At 38.0% G+C, this 22,252-nt stretch overlaps 1 protein-coding gene across 26 annotated transcripts in view; it reads left to right on the top strand.

Moving 5' to 3' along the window:
- Nucleotides 1–22,252, top strand: part of ST7L (suppression of tumorigenicity 7 like) — a 99,976-nt gene that overhangs the window by 38,240 nt on the left and 39,484 nt on the right. For 24 of the 26 annotated variants that reach the window (XR_002515623.2, XR_004176903.1, XR_002515625.2 and 21 more), the window contains 4 exons: nt 687–784; nt 1,052–1,166; nt 4,710–4,782; nt 5,972–6,074. Coding sequence is in view for 22 of the 26 variants with exons in the window: in XM_017945883.3 (XP_017801372.1) it covers nt 687–784; nt 1,052–1,166; nt 4,710–4,782; nt 5,972–6,074 (389 nt within the window). In the remaining 4 variants the exon portion in view is untranslated. Of the gene's footprint in view, nt 1–686; nt 785–1,051; nt 1,167–4,709; nt 4,783–5,971; nt 6,075–8,177; nt 8,381–11,593; nt 11,706–22,252 lie in introns of those variants that run through there. The other 2 variants (XM_009215488.4, XM_021922231.2) reach the window with 2 other exon arrangements.

The raw sequence follows: 22,252 nt of genomic DNA, 5'->3' as shown, positions 1-22,252 counted from the left end.
AATACTGATATATATGGTATGTTTCATTAATGCACATTTTTATAACACATATTTGTGGGAATATATAATTTTGTAGCCTGGAACTAATGAAACTACATCTTTAAAAATGTCATGCCATTTGTCTTTGAATAATCTCAAATACGGTTATGAGATAGTTACAGAAATATTTGTTAGCTCTTTCTAGAAGTAGTTTTATAGTTTGTCAATTACTCACTGTTAAGAAAAGTTTACATTAGCCATGGAAATTTTGTTTTGGACATTTTTTGTTTTTCAATTAAAACAATAGAGAGTATCAGAATAATAGATCATTTATGCACAAGTTTAAATACTAAGTTAATGTTATATCTTCCTATTAATGTATTTCTTTTTTGTTAATGTTAAAATAAACTTGTCAATCATACACGAATTATATATACTGTACTTAGGTCACTATTAGAGGCAAAAATAATTAAATGTGTATTTTAAGTTTTAATACAGAAAACTTAAAACATCCACAAAAATAGAGAACACTTCTGTTCAATATTTATCACCCAAATGTAGCCATCATTAATATTCTTCCATTTTGACATAATTTAATTTTAATTGAATCTTCCAAGGGAAGTGAATAAAATTAATGGACTTGTTAATGAAATAGCAACCTACAATACAAAAGTGATAGTTGTATCATTTTTTGTTTTTCTAAATAGGGAGAGATACCAATGTACTGGTATATATTAAAAGAAGATTGGCAATGTGTGCAAGAAAGTTAGGAAGAATAAGAGAAGCAGTAAAAATAATGAGAGATGTAAGTAAATTGATGATGGGACTATTACATTTATTCCTCCACAAACTAAAAATGTAGTTAAGTTGCCCATTATTTTAATGCAGAATCATTGTATTTTAATTGGTAGTTTTTAGAACAAGGTATTTATTTAATATATGCCTTTCTTAAGTGTTAGGTCTTCTTCACAGCTATGTTAAGAAACAAGAATTTCTACTTTAATGAATCTGACTCAGCTGTATTGAGTTCCTTTGTTATGATTTTAATCTTTTTTTTCCTTTTAATATACAGTTGATGAAAGAATTTCCTCCTCTTACCATGTTGAACATCCATGAAAATCTCTTAGAATCACTTTTAGAATTACAGGCCTATGCAGATGTTCAGGCAGTCCTAGCAAAATATGATGGTGAGTCATATTCCCTTAGTTGATAGCATGGTTATTCTTTTCCAATTATGTAATTATAAATATGGTTATAGTCTAGTATTTAATTTTCTCTTTCTGTTCTTACCAGTCAGTATTTAGCACCCAAAGGTTGCTATTAAGTATCTTCTTTATCAGGACTTTTATTAGCAAAATCCTGCAAGGAAGAACTTTTCTTCTGTCAAGATTTATTTGTTTGTTTATTGAGTCATTCAGAATATGATAGTCAACAAGACAACATGGGAGGCCAGGCATGGTGGCTCACACCTGTAATCCCAGGATTTTGTTTTGGAGGCTGAGGTGGGAGGATCACTTGAGCCCAGGAGTTGGAGACCATCGTGGGTAACATGGCAAGACCCTGTCTCTACTAAAAATTAAAAAAAAAAAATATTGGTCATGGTGGTGTGTACCTGTAATCCCAGCTACTTGGGAGGCTAAGGTGAGAGGATCACTTGAACCAGGGAGGTTAAGTCTGTAGTGAGCTGTGATTGCACCACTGTAGTCCAGCCTAGGTGACAGAGGAAGACCCTGTCTCAAAAAAAAAAAAAAAGGAAGGGGAGCCCTCATAAGATTTACAGTTTATTTACAGTTTAGTGGAACATACAGACAAATGAACAGCAGTTACATTGGAGACAGCGTGTTTGGTGAGATAATTGGAGAAGTATGGGTGCTGTGCACATAGTGGGGGTACCTCATTTGTTTTGGAGTGTCAAGCAAGGCTGACAGAAGTTGCTTAGCAGTATATACTATAAGAGCAATTCAGAATAACATTTTTACAATGCTTTTCAGTTGCAAAGTTCAATGATAATATGATCCTTATAGTAGTCTTATGATGTGGTGGGACAAGTATTTTTACTGTCTCCAATTACTGAATAAGGAAACTGGAGTTTAAGAAGGTTAAAGTATTGGGGTAAGGTCTCCCAGCCAGTAAAAGGCAAATCCAGGTGCTTGATTTCTTTGTTCCCTAGTCTTCCCATGGTAACAATTCAATATCTGTTGGTTATTTTTATTTTTATTTTTTTATTTTTGAGATGGATTCTTGCTCTGTCGCCCAGGCAGAAGTGCAGTGGTGCAATCTTGGCTCACTGCAAGCTCCACTTCCCAGGTTCATGCCATTCTCCTGCCTCAGCCTCCCAAGTAGCTGGGTCTACAGGTGCCTGCCACCATGCCTGGCTAATTTTTTTGTACTTTTTTTAGTAGAGACAGGGTTTCACCGTGTTGGCCAGGATGTTCTCGATCTCCTGACTTCGTGATCTGCCCGCCTTGACCTCCCAAAGTGCTGGGATTACAGGCATGAGCCACCGTGCCTGGCAACTATTTTTTATTATTACGTTATAACAATATCAGTTTACCACACATGAAGTTTGGAGAATTTTAAAGACATAAAGCCTCTCTTCTCATCCTGAGAGAGGCATCAGCTTTTAACCTCAAGCTGAAAATTTGGGGTTACTATACTTCTGGTCATATCTTTCACTATAAGAGAACACATGTAAGTCACATTGAAGACTGGGCACAGTGGCTCACGCCTGTAATTCCATCACTTTGGGAGGCTGAGGCACGTGGATCGCTTGAGCTCAGAAGTTCAAGACCAGCTTGAGCAACATGGTGAGAACCCATTTCTACAAAAAATATTTTAAAAATGTAACTGGGCGTGGTGGCATGCACCTGTAGTCCCAGCTGCTTGGGAGGCTGAGGTGTGAGGATCGCTTGAGCCTGGGAGGTAGAGGTTTCAGTGAGCCAAGATTGCGCCACTGTATTCCAGCCTGGTGACAGAGTGAGACCCTATCTCAAAAAAAAAAAAAAAAAAAAAAGTCGTTTATTCACATTTGTCCTGTTATAGGTTCCTACCCATTCGCTTGGGAATCCCCATGACTTGGGAAGTTTGAAATGTGTTATACTTGGAAAGAGAAGTTTATTTCTTTTAAACATCTGGAATCTTTAAGCAATGCTTCAGAATAGTGTAGGCTGATGGAGAAATTTGTGAGAAATTCTTTCCATATGTAACTTACTGGATACATCGCCTGCTTATAATACTTACGATGAGCAAGCTTAGGGACTGAATATAAGAAATTGGAATAGGACCTGATTCATTAAAAATAAAATAAAACTGAAACTAATAAAGAATATCTAAGTTGATATGCTTCTATATTTTCAGTTATTTTCATGAGTCTCAGTTTTTATCATTCCAGAATCCGGAGGAAGTTGAAAGCAAATTTATTTCCTTAGTTCTCCGTTTACTAGTATGATTCTGGAATCAAAAACATCTTCTGATAGCCTTATTTTGGACATTCTTTTAAGAATGATTTGTATAATTAATTTACCTACAGTTCCAGGTGAAATTTTTATTTTCTAAAAAATAATAATTTAAGAAAATACAAAAATCTAGGAAGAACAAAAATATCATCCTTGGTTGAATCAACCTGGATTTAACTACTGTTGATATTTTAATTTTTTTTCTAATATTAGTTTTTCTCTATGAATAGGTGAAGATTTTACATAGTTCTAATTATACCATGCCTTTTTCCCTGAACTTATTATAAGCAGGTTATTTATTATTATTAGTTTTTTTTTTTTAGACAGAGTCTCCTACTGTCACCCAGGCTGGAGTGCAATGGCACGATCTCGGCTCACTGCAACCTCCACTTTACAGGTTCAAGTGATTCTCCTGCCTCAGCCTCCCGAGCAGCTGGGATTATAGGCACCTGCCACCATGCCTGGCTAATTTTTTGTATTTTTAGTAGAGATAGGGTTTCACTGTGTTGGCCAGATTGGTCTCAAACTCCTGACCTCGTGATCCACCCACCTCATCCTCCCAAAGTGCTGGGATTACAGGCATGAGCCACCGTGTCCATCCATAAGCAGGTTATTTATAAACATTTGTTGAGCGCATTTTGCTGTCGTGCAGAGAGGGCTTTCATAGACATAATTTCATCTCAATCAGAAAATATCATTATTTTGAGAGGTGAAAACTGAGGTCAAACAAGTTGCTACTAGCTCAAAGATGCTTAGCTGGTAAATAATTAGATAAAGATTCAGATTCAGCTTTTTCAACTTCATATGTGGGTTTTTCCTACTATATTATAGATTGTTCAACATTATGTCCAGGTTTTTCCTATATAACTATTGAATTTGTATTGCACTGTGAATTATTCTTTTATTTATTTATTTTTGAGACAGAGTTTCACTCTTGTTGCCCAGGCCGGAGTGCAGTGGTACGATCTTGGCTCATTGCAACCTCTGCCTCCTAGGTTCAAGCGATTCTCCTGCCTCAGCCTCCTGAGTAGCTGGGATTACAGGCCTGTGCCACCACACCTGGCTAATTTTTGTATTTTTAGTAGAGACAGAGTTTCTTCATGTTGGTCAGGCTGGTCTCGAACTCCTGACCTCATGATCCACCCACCTCAGCCTCCCAAAGTGCTGGGATTACAGGTGTGAGCCACTGCACCTGGCCGTGAATTATTCTTATTAAAAAATTGTCTCAATACATTTTTTTGTAATTCCTACCTAAATTGAAAATTATCATTACAGATATAAGCCTTCCAAAGTCAGCAGCAATCTGTTACACAGCAGCACTGTTGAAGACAAGGACTGTTTCAGAAAAGTAAGTGTTATAAAAACTACAATGATTTGGAAAGACTGCTAAACTCAATGTTATGTTTGTCTTCTACTGACTTTAAACAATGCTGTTTTCCACTGTACTTCCTTCTGAATAGCCCTGGATCTTCTTGGGCTTTTAGGCTTCTTGCTGTGTATAGTGGAAAGAGCAAAGTTTTTAGAGCTAACCTGAGCTCAAATTCAAACTCTACCACATTCTAGCTATAGGACTGTAGGCAGGTTAATCGTTTTGAGTCTCTCCTTCATCTGTAAAATGAGACTAATATTGTAGGAGCATTATGTGTGGTAAGTGCCTAAAGTGATATTTAGAAAGAAAGTCCACACAGTAAATAGTAACTATGATGATGATGATAAAGTGTGTAGTAGGGAAATAGGCTTATGTTATCTCTTTTTAGAGTATAATTCTGAGTTCTGCTTTTCTTGTGTTTTTGGCTACTCTTAGTGAATTTCCTTTATTGTGCAGATAAGATACTCAGAAACCAACCAAATGGTGACCATTTTCTTTCACCTTAGATTTTTATGCTTTGATATGAATTAGAATGGAATTTTCCATTTGTGTCCTCTGAAATAAGAATTTGGTAAGAATGTACTTAGATTCATGAGATTCTCTGGATATCACTGTGTAGCATTTATTACTTTATTACCTTTCCTAAAGTGTACCTTCAGTGGACTTCTCCTAACGGCCTTCTTTACCTAAGTTTGAAGACCTTCATTTCTTATTTTATATGTTGAACCCAGAAGACTTTACTTTTGTTGCCCAGGCTGGAGTGCAATGGCACAATCTCGACTCACTGCAACCTCTGCCTCCTGGGTTCAAGTGATTCTCCTGCCTCAGCCTCTCGAGTAGCTGGGACTACAGGCGCACACCACCATGCCCAGCTAATTTTGTGTTTTTAGTAGAGATAGGGTTTCTCCATGTTGGTCAGGCTGCTGTCAAACTCCTGACCTCAGGTGATCCGCTCATCTCAGCCTCCCAAAGTGCTGGGATTACAAGCATGAGCCACTGAGTCCTGCCAGCTTTATTTATTTTTTATTTATTTAGTTTCTGGTAGTCCTCTGGCTTTGTTTTTGGCCATCTCCAGAAACTTTGATTCAAGGGGCTGTATTATTATCTAAATTCATACTTTTTTCTTTTTTTAGCATATTTATTTTTTCATTTTGTGGTTTTCTTGTAGATTCTCTCCAGAAACAGCCTCCAGAAGAGGATTAAGCACAGCAGAAATTAATGCCGTGGAAGCAATTCATAGAGCTGTGGAATTTAATCCTCATGTTCCAAAAGTGAGAAATTTTATGATAAAAATACTACTTTTACTTAAGTTTATCAAATTGATGACAGTTTGTAGACCAAAGTCTGGGTCACCATAATTTAGTGCAGAATTGTTTTAGTCTGCTCTATTTTGATGCTTATGATTCACCTTACAGGGGATGTTGAAACATTTAGGCATTTAGAAAGGTAGATAGGAGCAATAGTTAGCTATATGCTTTGTAATTACTGTCAACATATAATTTGAACTGTGTTCACTTAGCTGTTCTTTTAGTATAGTTGGAGAGAATAAATAATGGCTTGGTCTTAATAAAAGATTATTCATGTTTCATATCACTAAATGAAATTTCCTGTTACTGTGAAAGCTTTTTCTAGACAGATGCCTGGGTTTTGAACTAAGGTTGGGTAGACCCTTCAGACTAGGGTCTGAAGACAAACAGATTAAAATAATCAATGATAGGAAGCAGATGTGGAAATTCCCAGAAAAACTAGCTAATGCTTATTTAGTCCCCGATGAATCTGTATACTTGCTTTGATTGTCTTTATATTGTACACCTTGCAGTTATACAAATTATTGCTTAATCTTTGTGTGTTATAGCATAAAACTAAATTTTGGGTTTTAGGCTGGGCACAGTGGCTCATGCCTATATCTCAACACTTTGGGAGGCCAAGGTGGGAGTTTGGGGCTAGTGGCTGGGCAATGTGGTGAGACCTCATCTCTGCGAAAAATACAAAAATTATCTGGGCATGGTGATGCTCCTGTTGTCTCAGCTACTTGGGAGACCAAGGAGAGAAGATTGCTTGAGTCCGGGAGGTCGAGACTGCAGTGAGCTGTGATCACACCACTGCACTGAAGCCTTGGGTGACAGAGTGAAATCCTATCTTAAAAAAAAAAAAAATTGGGGTTCCACAAACAATGCCCCATGTTAGGAAATATAGACAATTCAAGAATAGATGCCCTTACTACAGAAAGTAAGTATAGCTATTGATTCCAGTGAAAGGGTGTTAATAGAGCTTGGAAGCTAAAGAGTTACAGTAAAGAGATTAATCACTAAAAGATAATTTCCATGAAAAGGATGTTGTAAGCCTGTTAGAGTAAGTAAAGATATGCTGAAGAAAAGTACTTAAGTCCAAGAAACAGAGTCAACAAATATTTATACCATTCTCTCATTCAGTGACACTGGTTCCATAAATTTAAAGTCAGCGGTTCACCCATATCCACAGTTTTGTATTCCATGTTTTGTGACAGTTACCCACAGTCAGCCTAAGTCTGAAAATATTACATGGAAAATTCCGGAAATAAACAATTCATAAGTTTTAAGTTGCATGCCGTTCTGAGTAGCTTGATGAAATCTTATACCATCCCCCTCCATCCAGCATAGTACATGACTCATCCGCTTGTCCAGCATATCCAACACTGTCTATGCTACCCACCTCTTAGTCACTCAGTAGCCAACTTGGTTATCAGATCAACTGTCACAGTGCTTGTGCTCAGGTAACCTTTATTTTAGTTAATAGTGACCCCAAATGCAAGATTAACATATTGTTATAACTGTTCTGTTTTATTATTAGTTATTAATGTCTTACCGTGCCTAAATTATAAATTAAATTCTATCATGGGCATATATTTAGAGGAAAAAACATGGTGTACGTAGGGTTTGGTACTATTTGTGGTTTCAGATATCCACTGGGAGTCTTAAAACATATGTCCTGAGGATAAGGAGCAAGTACTGTAAACTTTTTTTTTTTTTTTTAGACAGAGTTTCGCTCTCTCCCAGGCTGGAATGCAGTGGCAGAATCTCGGCTCACTGCAACCGCTGACTCCAGGGTTCAGGCGAGTCTTCTGCCTCAGCCTCTCAAGTAGCTGGGACTACCGGCGTGTGCTGCCAGGCCCGGCTAATTTTTTGTTTTTTTAGTAGAGATGGGGTTTCACCATGTTAGCTAGTATGGTCTTGATCTCCTGACCTTGTGATCTGCCTGCCTCAGCCTCCCAAAGGGCTGGGATTACAGGCGTGAGCCACTGCACCCGGCCTTGTAAACTTTTTATTATGAGTTCTACTACACATGCAGCAAAGTGTATGAGACAGAAATGTGTATCTTAATGATTTATTACAAAGTAAATGCTTGAAAACTACTGAGGTCAAGAAACAGAACATTATCAACCCACAGAAGCCTACCTGACTGCCCTTTCCCATTACAACCTCCTTTTCTACCTGAAGGTAACCACTATTCTTATTCATTCGTATTCTTATTTATTAATTATCTTCATTTCCTCCCTTTCTTTATGTTTTTGATCTGTACTTTTTCTTTATTTCTGGATTTTTTTCTTTTTTTTGAGATGGAGTCTTGCTCTGTTGCCCAGACTGGTGTGCGATCTCCACTCACTGCAAGCTGTGCCTCCCGGGTTCACGCCTTTCTCCTGCCTCAGCCTCCCGAGTAGCTGGGACTACAGGCACCCGCCACCACACCTGGCTTTTTGTGTTTTTGGTAGAGACAGGGTTTCACCGTGTTAGCCAGGATGGTCTTGATCTCCTGACCTCGTGATCTGCCCGCTTCAGCCTCCCAAAGTGCTGGGATTACAGGCGTGAGCCAGTGCACCCAGCCTTTTTTTTCTTTTTAAGACAGACTCTTCAACTATTTGAGAGGCTGAGGCAGGAGAATTGCTTGAACCCAGGAGGTGGAGGTTGCAGTGAGCCGAGATCGTTCCAGTACACTCCAGCCTGGGTGACAGTGAGACTCTGTCCCACTAAAAAAAAAAAATGCGGGCCCAGTGGCTCACGCCTGTAATCCCAGCACTTTGGGAGGCCAAAGCGGGTGGATAGCCTGAGGTCAGGAGTTCGAGACCACCCAGGGCAACATGGTGAAACCCCGTCTCTACTAAAAATACAAAAAAATTAACTGGGTGTGGTGGGGTGCGCCTCTAGTCCCAGCTACTTGGGAGGCTGAAGCAGGAGAATCGCTTGAGTCCTAGAGACGAAGGTTGCAGTGAGCCGAGATCGCCCCCACTGCACTCCAGCTTGGGCTACAGAGTGAGTCTCCATCTCAAAAAAAAAAAAAAAAAGACAGTGTCTTGCTCTCATGCCCAGGCTGGAGTGCAGTGGCGCCTTCTTGGCCCACTGCAACCTCCGCCTCCTAGGCTTAAGCAATCTGCCTGCCTCAGCCTCCCAAAGAGCTGGGATTACAGGTATGAGCAAACGCGTGCCTGGCTCTGGATTTATAAATGAGTTAAAGAGTGGTCCCTGTTTGTTTATTCTCTGGAATAATTTGTATAAAATTAGAATTATTTCTGTCCTAAATGATTAGTAAATTTGTTATTCAAGCCATCTGATTCTTCAGTTTTCTTTGTGAGAAGACTTTGAGTTACAAATTTCATTTCTTTAATAGTTTAATTATAAATTCAATTTCTAAGCATATCATAACTATTGAAATTTTTTGTTTCTTATGTTAGTTTTTGGTAAGTTGTATTTTTCTAAAAATTTATTTCATCAAAATTTTCAAATGTATTGACATAAAGTATTCATAAAATCCTTTTATTGCCATATTAGTATTTGCAGGATTAGTTGTAATACCCAATTTTTAATGTCTTTTTTTTTTTTTTTGAGATGGAATTTTGCTCTTGTTGCCCAGGCTAGAATGCAATGGCGCGATCTCGGCTCACTGCAACCTCCACCTCCCTGGGTCAAGCGATTCTCTTGCCTCAGCCTCCTGAGTAGCTGGTATTATAGGCATGCACCACCACACCCAGCTAATTTTATATTTTTAGTTGAGACGGGATTTCTCCATATTGGTCAGGCTGGTCTCGGACTCCCAACCTCAGGTGATCAGCCCGCCTCGGCCTCCCAAAGTGCTGAGATTACAGGCATGAGCCACGGCACCTGGCCCCACTTTTTAATTCCTAACATTGGCTAGTTTTATTTTTCTTGATCAAATTCCTTAGGGTTTTGTCAATCTTACTTGTTTTTGCCAAGAACTTAGCTCTGGCTTTGTTGATTTTTTTCTACTATTTATTTTCTGTTTCATTCACTTCTGCTCTTTATTGCCTTCCTTCAAGTTAATTTGAGTTTATTTTATTTTAATTTCCTGTGTCTTCTCACATAGGTACTTAACTATGTAATTTTCAGACTTACTTCTGATATACCCAGTTAAATCTAGAAACTTCTCTCAACACAATTTTAACTGCATATTATAGCAACATTTTTTACATAATTTAGTTCAGAATATTTTCTTTAAAAAAATTTAAATTCTTTAAAAACAATTTTAACTGCATACTATAGCAACATTTTTTACATAATTTAGTTCAAAATATTTTCTTTAAAAAAAAAATAGAGGATCTCCACATGTTGCCCAGACTGGTCTTGAACTCCTGGCCTCAAGCATCCTCCCTCCTCAGCCTCCCAAAGTGCTGGGATTACAGGTGTGAGCCACCTCCCTTGGCCCAAAATATTTTATAATTTGTTTATAATTTCCTCTTTGATTTAGAGTTATATTTATTCCATGAAGATAGATATAATAAACAAAAGATTTTCTTTAAATTTTTTTTCCTCTTTTTCTTTTTTCTGCTTTGCTCATGTTGAGAAACATAGATTTCCAAAGTAGATGAAACAGCCTTCTATTGAAAGAAGATGTCAACTAAGACTTTCTTTTTTTTTTTTTTTTTTTTTTTTTTTTGAGACGGAGTCTCGCTCTGTCGCCCAGGCTGGAGTGCAGTGGCCGGATCTCAGCTCACTGCAAGCTCCGCCTCCCGGGTTCACGCCATTCTCCAGCCTCAGCCTCCCGAGTAGCTGGGACTACAGGCGCCCGCCACCTCGCCCGGCTAGTTTTTTGTATTTCTTAATAGAGACGGGGTTTCACCCTGTTAGCCAGGATGGTCTCGATCTCCTGACCTCGTGATCCGCCCGTCTCGGCCTCCCAAAGTGCTGGGATTACAGGCTTGAGCCACCACGCCCGGCCAATCAACTAAGACTTTCATAGCTAGAGAGGAGAAGTTGTCCTGGCTTCAGAGCTTCAAAGGACAAGCTGACTCTCTTCTTAGAGGCTAATGCAGCTGGAGACTTTAAGTTGAAGCCAGTGCTTGCTTACCATTCCAAAAATCCTACGGCCTTTAAGAATTATGCTAAATCTTCTCTGTCTGTGCTCTATAAATGGAACAATAAAGCCTGGATGACAGCACATCTGTTTGTAGCATGGTTTACACACCATTTTAGGCCCACTGTTGAGACTACTGCTCAGACATGATTGCTTTTAAAATATTACTGCTCATTGACAATGTACCTAGCCACCCAGGAGCTCTGATGGAGATGTACAAGGAGATTAATGTTTTCATAACTGATAACACAACAGCCATTCTGCAACCCACAGATCAAGGAGTCATTTTGACTTGGAAGTCCTATTATTTTAGAAATACATTTAGTAAGGCCATAGGTCCCATATATAGTGATTCCTCTGGTGGATCTGGGCAAAGTAACTTTTATATGCCATGGGAAACCGAAAAATTTGTGTGACTTGCTTTATTTTGATATTCGCTTTATTGCAGTGGTCTGGAAGTGAACTTGCAGTACGTCCAAGATGTGTCTATGGTTACAAACATGAATTTTGGGATATATAAAATATGCTTCAATAAAACTATAGAGGCTGGGCGTGGTGGCTCACACCTGTAATCCCAGCCCTTTGGGAGGCCGAAGCGGGTGGATCATCTGAGGTCAGAAGTTCGAGACCAGCCTGACCAACATGGAGAAACCCGCTCTCTACTCTGGGCAACAAGAGTGAAACTCTGTCTCAAATAAATAAATAAAACTATATATATATATATATATATATATATATATACATACACACACACATATACACTTTAACATTTTAGCATCATTTTTATTTATAGGTAGAAATTTACCCATTTTCCCCTCAATTAAATATCAAAGCACTTGACAATTCAGCTATTTCAAAATATCCAGCTAAGTAGAGTGATGCTATAAACTGATATTATTGTTTGTAGATAGACCCTTTAAGCCAAGTGTCATCAAACACAATAATTATTAAGGTTTTTGGAGAATTTGTTTTTCTTTGAGATAGTCTCGCTCTGTCACCCAGGCTGGAGTGCAATGGGGTGATCTCGGCTCACTGCAACCTTCACCTCCCGGGTTCAAGCAGTTCTCCTGCCTCAGCCTCCTGAGTAGCTGGGACCACAGGCGTGCGCCCCCACGCCCAGCTAATTTTTGTATTTTTAGTAGAGATGGGGTTTCACCCTGTTGGCCAGGCTGGTCTCGAACTCCTGACCTCAAGTGGCCCACCCACCTTGGCCCCGCTAAGTGCTGGGATTACAGGCATGAGCCACCATGCCCAGCCAGATTTTTGGAGAAATTTTAAGCTTCACCAACCTGAATAATATCTCACTTAAATAACATTGATGTTATATGAACTGGGAGAGCTCTGGAATTTGTGGTTGGCTGTTTTTGCTAGGGTTTTACAATTGATGAAGTATGTACAGACTCCTCTTTTTCTCCTGTTAATGGTCTCTATTCCTGACTGTCAGCTGGAAGCAAGCAAACAAAAGGATTTAGGGGTTTTCTTCTTCACAGTTCAATTGTGAGTCATGATAACTTACTCAACCTAAGTAACAGTGACATTTCAAATATATGTGTATACATATTTTATTCTCTCAAATTTATTATGCAAATGGTTGTATGCATCTTAGCAGTAAAATGACAAAGGATATAGCTGTTTTAGCAGGAAATATTTTTGGCAACTTTCCACATAACTGCAACAGAAATGGCTGTAGGTCTAGAGCTATGCAATTTGTTAAAGCTGGAAACTATTAGAAGTGCAATAGAGAAATATCATCTACATTTCTTCAGGCAATGAATTTGCTTTTAGGTATTTCATTAATATTGATAGCTTGTATAGTTTTTTTTATTCTACTAAATGAATTTCAGTGTATAGTAACTGATAGTACCACAGTAAAAAAATTAGAACAGCGTGTGTTCATGGTTTTTGACTTATTTTTCATTATTGAGCTATGGCTTTGGCTCAGTAAACTTTTTTTTTAGTTGCCAAACACGAAAAAGGTTGTGTATCTTTCAGCTACTACATGAATTGTCAGTTTTATTTTCAGTAGAAAATGTTCCATATATTCTAAATATTCCACAGCATTCTGTTTCATTCATTCTGGTATCTCATACTTTTCTTATCCAGCCATCAAATGGTTTTATAGACACTGTGTTTTTTTTTTTTTTTTTTTTTGGAGATGGAGTCTTCCTCTGTCACACAGGCTGGAATGCAGTGGTGCGATCTCAGCTCACTGCAACTTCCACCTCCCAAGTTCAAGTGATTCTCTTGCCTCAGCCTCCTGAGTAGCTGGGACTACAGGCGCGTGCCACATGCCCGGCTAATTTTTTGTATTTTTAGTAGAGATGGGGTTTCACCGTGTTAGCCAGGATGGTCTCAATCTCCTGACCTCGTGATGCGCCCGCCTCAGCCTTCCATAGTGCTGGGATTACAGGCGTGAGCCACTGCACCCGGCCGATACTGTCTTTTTTATTGAGATAATTTACATACTATAAAATTCACTTTTAAAGGATATAATTCAGTGCTTTTTAGTATATTAACAAGGTTGTAAAATCATTACCACTATTTAATTCTGGAATCTTTTCCAGAAAGAAGTACCTGTTAATAGTCACCCCCCATTCCCTCGCAACCACTTATCTACTTTCTGTCTTTATGCATTTGCCTATTCTGGAGTTTTCATATGAATTGAATCATATAATGGTGGCCTTTTGTGTCAGACTTCTTTCACTTAGCATAATGTAGCATGTGTCAGTACTTCCTTCATTTTATGGCTGAATACTATTCCATCGTACCACATTTTGTTTATACATTCAACTGATGGACATTTGGGTTGGTTTCACTTTTTGACTAGCATGAATAATGCTGTTGTGAATATTCATGTACAAGTTTTTGTGTGGACATAGATTTTTCACTTCTCTGGAGTATACACCTAGAAGTGGAACTGATAGATCGTAAGTAATTCTGTTTAATTTTTTGAGAGACTGCCAAACTGTTTTGCAGAGTAACTGCATTATTTTACATTCCCTCAGCAATGTGTGAGTTCCAGTTTCTCTACATTTGTCTAAACACTTATTATTATCTGTCTTTTTTATTATAGTTATCCCAATGGGTATGAAATGACATTTCATTGTAGTTTTGTTTTGTATTTCCCTAATGACTAATGATATTTGAGCATCACTTTAATATGTTTATTGGCTGTTTGTATTTTTCTTTGGACAGATATATGTTCAAGTTGCATATTTTTAAATTTTTATTTAATTTATATATTTTATTTATTTATTTATTTATTTATTTATTTATTTATTTATAAGAGACAGGGTCTCCCTTTGTTGCCCAGGCTGATCTCAAACTCGTGGGCTCAAGGGATCCTCCTGCCTCAGCCTCCTGAAGTGCTAGGATTACAGGCTTAAGTCACTGTGCCTGGCCTAAATTTGTTGTTGTTGTTTTTTAAATTAAAGGTATTCTATTTATCTTTTTATTATAAGGTATTCTTTAACATTATTATTACATAGACCATTGACACTCTTGATTAATGTGATCCAGAACCATTGTGAATATCCATATTTGAAAATGCCACTATTACGTTTATTTTCACCTATGAAATGTAAACATGAGAATGGGTCACAAACCTTGCTGAGATACGGATACTGAAGAGGCTGCTAGATGTATTCATTAGGTACATCATTCACATGTGTGCACAAGCCTCAAAGCACATTATTCAAATTTGTGCCTTAGCAAAATGATGGCTGCTATAAATCATGGGTATTTAGAGCTCCCACAAAGAGTAGAAATTGTAAATGTTAGATCCATGAGTGTCAGTGATCTACTATAGATGTAACTATTCTTGGTATGACACTTCACGTATCAGTTAGAATAATGTTGTCCAACTTTAAGATCTAACAATAGCTTGCTGTAATATTTTGTTGAAGATTTTTAAAGTAAGCATACTACAGTTGAATTCTAAATTTTATTTTATGTTCAAATGTAAAATAATTCCTATTAAAAATCACAGAATGGATCCACATATATACTGTCATATGTGTGACAAAACATCCACATATATACTGTCAATTGATTTTTGACAAAAGCACCAATGCAATTCAATGGGGAAATGGAACTTCTTCAACAAATGGTACTAGAACATCTGGATATCTAAATGTGGTAGGGGAAATCATGAATTTTTTCACATAGCATACAGAAAAATTAATTTGAAATGTGTCGTTGATCTAAATTTAAAAACTAAAACTATACAACATCTAGACCAAAACATCTAAGACTAGCTTTGAAAGCTGGGGGTAAAGAAAGATTTCTTAGGACATAGAAGGCAATTATAAGAAAAGACAATTATAAATTGAACTTTATCAAAATTTTAAAAGTCTGCTCATCTTAGTGTTAAGAAGACAAAAAGGCAAGCCACGGACAGGAAAAAAATATTTGTAATATGTTTATCTGACAAAGGACTCATCTAAAATATATACATATAAAAAAACACAACATTAAAAAATGAGCAAAAGCCTTGAACAGATACTACAAAAGAAAATATTGGTATGTCCAGTAACACATAAAGAGATGTTTATATGAAGGTAAAATGAAGCAGGCAAAAAAAGAAAAGGTGTTAAACATCATTAGTTATCAGAAAAATGCAATATAAAATCATGAAGTAATACTTTCACATCTATCAGAATGACTAAAATTTAAAAGACTGATAAAATATCAGTAAGAATATGGAAGTCAGAACTGTCATACATTGCTGCTAAGATTACAAAATGGTACAACCACTTTGGAAAACTGGCAATTTCTGATACAATTAAACATATCCTTCAACCTGTGATCCAGCAATCCTACTCCAAGGTATATACCCAAGAGAAATGAAATCATATGTCCATAAGAAGAGTTGAACATGAATATCATAGCAGTTTTATTTATAATAGCCCCAAACTAGAAATAATCCCAATGTCCTTCAACAGGTAAATAGATAAATAAGTTACAATACAGTGGTATTCAGCAATAAAAAGACCTACTGATACAAGCAAAACATGAATAAAACCAAAAATATGACATATAAACAAGTACATACTGAATGTTTTCGTTTATGTGAAGTTCAAGAAAAGGCAAAAAGTGATCTGTGGTGGTAGAAATGAAAACACTGTTTGCCTCAGGTGGTCAGGTGAGACATTAACTGGAAAGGAGGACTCCCTGGAGTGAAAGAAGATATCTCGATGGCCAGGTGCAGTGTCTCACGCCTGTAATCCCAGCACTTTGGGAGGCTGAGGCGGGCGGATCACAAGGTCAGGAGTTTGAGACCAGCCTGGCCAGCATGGTGAAACCCCATCTCTACTAAAAATACAAAAAATTAGCTGGGCATGGTGGGATGCACCTGTAGTCCCAGCTACTCAGGAGGCTGCAGCAGGAGAATCACTTGAACCCAGGAGGCAGAGGTTGCAGTGAGCCTGTATCACGCCACTGCACTCCAGCCTGGGTGATGGAGCAAGACTCTGTCTCAAAAAAAAAAAAAAAAAAAAAAAAAAAAAAAAAAAAGGAAGAAAAAAAAAATAAAAGAAAATATGTCTTGATTTGGGCATTACTTATCTACATTTGTCAAAACTCATCAAGCTGCATATTTAAGATCTATGTATTTAAAATTATACCTCAATAAAGAAAAAAGAATTTGACTTAGCATGGAAAGCATTATAAAAATATAATGCCTTCTGATTAAATTAGATAATGTATGTGAAGTGTTTAACATGGTGTCTGAGTGTCAGGCAATATTATTGATGATCATGGTGGTTGTCACTTTATTTCTGTTGCCTTTTTTTTTTTTTTTTGAGACAGGGTTTTGTTCTGTCATCCAGGCTGGAGTGCAGTAGCATGATCATGACTCACTGCAGCCTCAGCCTGGTGGGCTCAAGTTATCCTCCCACCTAAGCCTTCTGTGTAGCTGGGACTACAGGTGCATGCCACCCAGCTAATTTTTGTATTTTTTGTAGAGATGGGGTTTTGCCATTTGCCCAGGCTGGTCTCAAACTCCTGGGCCCAAGCAGTTCACCCGCCTTGGCCTCCCAAAGTGCTGGAATTACAGGCATGAGCCATTGTGCATGGCCCATCTTCTTTGAGTTGTTCCAGTGTTTGCTTCTTTGTGGATGTTATTTTAGTGCTTGTAGCCTTGGAATGTATAAGGTTTGGGGGAATTCCTTTGTTGAGATGAGGTAATGGTGAAGATATTGAAAACAGTTAGGAATTAACTAATTTGAATTAGCTAATAACATAATCATAGTTAGGTAATAACTCATTTAAATTAGTTACAATACCCTGAAAACAGTTTATTTGTGTCTTACAGAAGAAGCCCTTCGGGCAAGAGTAAAGTAGAGCAGTAAGAAACAAAACAATAACAAAAGTATGTTTAGTAAATCCCTGTAACTGGAGTACATATTTAGGAATAGGTTATCTGTAACATTTAAAAGTTACTATTTTGGCTGGACTTGGTGGCTCACACCTGCAGTCCCAGCACTTTGGGAGGCTGAGATGGGTGGATCATTTGAGGTTAGGCGTTTGAGACCAGCCTGGCCAACATGGTGAAACCCTGTCTCTACTAAAAATATTTTTTAAAAAAATGAGCCAGACATGGTGGTGGGCGCCTGTAGTCCCAGCTACTTGGGAAACTGAGGCAAGAGAATCATTTGAACCTGGGAGGCAGAGGTTGCAGTGAGCCGAGATCGCACCATTGCACTCCAGCCTGGGCAACAAGAGCAAAGCTCCGTCTCAATAATAATAATTAAATAAAAATTACTATTTCTTATTTTACAATAAAACTGTTTTTAGTGTTGTGCTGCCAAGAAAGTAGACTATACCTGGAGACTTTTACGTGCAGGGAAAGTTTTAAAAATAAATTGATGCGTAGAAAGTAAAATCTGTTCTGGTTGATCAGAAATGGAAGCCCATAGAATGTTACAAGTCTTATCCACCCTAGAAGATAGTAGCTCTTTTTTTTTTTTTTTTGAGATGGAGTTTTGCCTTGTTGCCCAGGCTAGAGTGCAATGGCACCATCTCGGCTCACTGCAACCTCTGCCTCCTGGGTTCAAACAATTCTCCTGCCTCAGCCTCCCAAGTAGCTGAGATTATAGGTGCCCGCCACCACACCTGGCCAATTTTTGTATTTTTAGTAGAGATGGGGTTTCACTATGTTGGCCAGTCTGGTCTTGAACTCCTGACCTCAGGTCATCCACCCTCCTTGGCCTCCCAAAGTGCTGAGCCACTGTGCCTGGCTGATAGTAGCTCTTTAGCAGCAGGCTTGCATTTCATTGGCTAAACTACTTATATCATAGCGCCGGCATATATAAAAGATAAAAGGGAAACAGGTGCTCAGTTGACATTCCGAGTGGCATAGCAGGAGTAAAGAGAGCAAAGGAGAAGTGGTGTTGAAGTCTGTGACCCAGACTTAGAGCACAATGAAACCTTTGCCTTTCCCTTGTGTTGTAGTGTGGCCTAAGTAGAAGAGTTGAGATATGAAATGCTTATATCTTGAGGTGTGGCTCTGTAGGATGATGTGGAAAGGAAGTTTCTTGTAGCAAATGCCCTCTCCAGCCTTCTCTCCTTTTCCCTTCAGTATAAGTCACTTTACTTTGCTCCTGAAACTGTTAGGTAGTATTATGTTTTCTTTCAGTTTATTCACATAGCAGTTCTGTTTGTTTTCTATATGAGAACTGTCTTTAGTCTCCCCCAATACATACCAATGTGGACTCTGCATTCGCCCTGCCTGTCCAATCTCATAGAATGTGCACTGAGAAAACTAATTGCAGAGATAAATTGGTTCTTTGTGTGCATGACTGATCAAGAGCAAAGTACCTTAATTTCAGATGCCTTCAGAGAGATTTTTCTTTAACCTCTGCTTTTAAGACGAAGATTATAAAGCATTATCATTACTTCAGGTCAGAATTATATTGCTTTTGGTCAAAAGCTGTTGTAAGATTTACAAAGTAATAGAAAAGAGTAATCTAAAGATAAATTATAAAGATCAAAGCAGTTCAAAATTAAAGTAAATTTGAGTGTAAGCATAGATAGGGCTTTAGAGTCATAAAAGAAACCACTAGACCATACATCATTATGTCTTTTTAACCATAGCTTCCAAAGGAGCCTTAATAATTTTATTTTTAGTGAAAAGCAAGAGGCTAAACTCTCTTGTTTTACTCATTTGAATGTATTGTTCATAGTTGATTGTTAGTTAAAATTGTCCCAAGCAATTTCTCATTACAGACACAATAGGCTGATTCAGAGGTAATATGGAAGGTCCGATAGCACATAGTAGGTCCCAGCTTTGGTTTGTGTCATCAGCTATATTTTATTTGCTGATAATTTCCAAATCTGTGTCTTTTATCTCTGGCTTCTTTCTTTGTCCGTTGACTTAGCATTTTCATCTAGTTGTGGAAATCACATGATAGGTACCTCAAACACTTTAATGTGTCTCAAACAGAATTTTAAAAATTTGTTAAGTCTTTTCTTCAAACTGCCAAACTGCCTCTCGCTTATTTCTATATTTTGATTTATGGCTTCATTATCCTCTTCATTAACCCTTACCTCTGCCATTTCCAAATTACCAACTCATATTATAACCTTTGAAATGTTTTTCAGATCTAGCCATCTATCTCATCCCCCCGTCACTGACCCTTGTTTGCCATCATTACCTGTACTTTTAAAATATGTTATTATTATTATTATAACAAAAGTAATAGGTACTTTTAAAAAATTCAGACTCTTCAGACGTTTACCGAGTGGAAACCTCCTGTTCTCTTCCCTCCCAATTGTACTTCTCTGAAGTAACCACCTGCTACTGTTTGGTGTATATATTGGCAGACATTTTCTATGCATTACTAAACATATAGAGATAGATATAGAAAGAATCTCAAATACTTTACCATCTCTTGTGTGGACTATTAGAACAGATTCCTCACTCATCTTTCTGCCATCAGCCCTTCTCCATTCCAGCTATTGCCAGAGTTATCTACCTAAATAGCAAGTCTTAAAAGACCTCTGCTTGATCCCAGTTGCCTACAGGATAAGGACCAACCTCTTAGTATTACACCTATAAAAGTCCTTCATATTCTGGGCCAGTATCTGTCTCCAGCCTTACTCTTTGCCAGTTCTGCTTTGCTCATTATGTCCATTGTCACTGTTCCCTGGATTGGTCATGCCTCAACATATCCCACTGCCATTGTCTTCTCTACCTGGCAAATTTCTACTCATTCTTTAAGACCCTGCTCATCTGTTGTCTCCTTTATAAGGAGTTTTTTTCTAGTTTTCCCAAGAAGAGATAACGGCTTTCTCTTCTCTGTTTCTTCAGTACCTCAATCATATTTTTTTTTTCTAATTGGTCTGTTTATATGTTTCTCCCTTAGTTCCCTGTGAACAAAAGCAGGGTGCTTGTCTTATCATTTAATGTCGAATACTCTTCCTAGTCTATATAGACACTCAGTAAACACTGGGAAACAGACATGTCTGTAGTTTAGAACTGCATTGCTTTAAAAGTCTATCTAAGTTAAAGAAAGTAGGCTGGGCACAGCAGCTCACACCTGTAATCCTAGCACTTCAAGAGGCCAAGGTGAGAGGATCACTTGAGCCCAGGAGTTAGAAACCAGCCTGGGCAACATAGTGAAACCCTGTCTCTACAAAAATAAAAAATAAAAAAGTTAGCCAAATGTGGTGGTGTGTGCCTGTAGTCCCAGTTACTAAGAATGCTGAGGCAGGAGGATTGCTTGAGCCCAGGAGGTCGAGGCTGCAGTGAGCTATGATCGTACCACTGCACTCCAGCCTGAGTGACAGAGTGAGTCCCTGTCTCAAAAAAAAAAAAAAAAAAAAGTAAAATTTTAGAACCATCATTTCTTGAAATTTTTAAGCCAGTTTACATAACTATTTTACAAGTTTTGCTTAATAATACCATTTTTTACCTTTTAAAGATGACAGTATGATTTTACCATGACCGTATTTACTATATTATGAAATATATAATGTGATACCATACAACAATTAAAAATGTTAGATTGGCCGGGCAGCTCACGCCTGTAATCCCAGCACTTTGGGAGGCTGAGGCAGACGTATCACCTGAGGTCAGGAGTTCGATATCAGCCTGACCAACATGGTGAAACCCCATCTCTACTAAAAATACAAAATTAGCCAGGTGCGGTGGTGCATGCCTGTAATCCCAGCAACTCGGGAGGCTGAGGCAGGAGAATCACTTGAACCCAGGAGGCAGAGGTTGCGATGAGCCAAGATCATGCCATTGCACTCCAGTCTGGACAAGAGCAAAATTCCATCTCCAAAAAAAAAAAAAAGTTAGATCTGTATAGAGACAGGAAGGGAGGTACAAAATGTATTATGCATAAAAAAAGAAATCCAGACAAACATAAATCAGATTATTGTGGTTTTTTTGTTGTTGTTGTTGTTGTTTTAGGCAGGGACCTCAAACTTCTGAGGTCTAGCTATCCTCCTGCCTTAGCCTCCTGAGTAGCTGGGACTACAGGCATGTGCCACCATGCCCTGTCTTTAGTTTCTCTATTTTTTTTATTCTCCAAACATATTATTTTCTACTACTTAGCTTTGTTATGTTTCCATTTCTGTAGACTGAGCATATACTTTACTAAGCAGAAAAAAAAAACAAAAAAATCATCGGTCAGTTTTTAATCTTTTATATTCTTCTTAGAAAATTAAAGTCTGGATAGTAGAGTTTTTTGTTTTTATATTTGGTTTTAGTTTTCCCGGAGAATTAAAATATATCTTTGGTAAAAACTAAAATATAAATTTGAATTTGAAGACATTTCAGCTGTATTTATCAGATTAAGTCAGTTAATAAGTTTTTTTTTTCTTTTCTTGAGATGTAGTTTCGCTCTTGTCACCCAGGCTGGAGTGCAATGGCACGATTTCAGCTTACTGCCACACCCACCTCCCGGGTTCAAGCAATTCTCCTGCCTCAGCCTCCCAGGTAGCTGAGATTATAGGTGCCCACCACCACGCCTGGCTAATTGTTTGTATTTTTAGTAGAGACGGGGTTTTACCATGTTGGCCAGGCTGATCTCGAACTCCTGACCTCAAGTGATCTGCCTGTCTCAGCCTCCCAAAGTGCTGGGATTACAGGTGTGAGCCA

Source organism: Papio anubis, chromosome 1 (genome assembly GCF_008728515.1).
Source record: "Papio anubis isolate 15944 chromosome 1, Panubis1.0, whole genome shotgun sequence".
In the NCBI taxonomy this organism is placed as follows: domain Eukaryota; kingdom Metazoa; phylum Chordata; class Mammalia; order Primates; family Cercopithecidae; genus Papio; species Papio anubis.
Note: the sequence above shows the minus strand (reverse complement) of the source record. Positions and strands in the feature narration are given on the sequence as shown.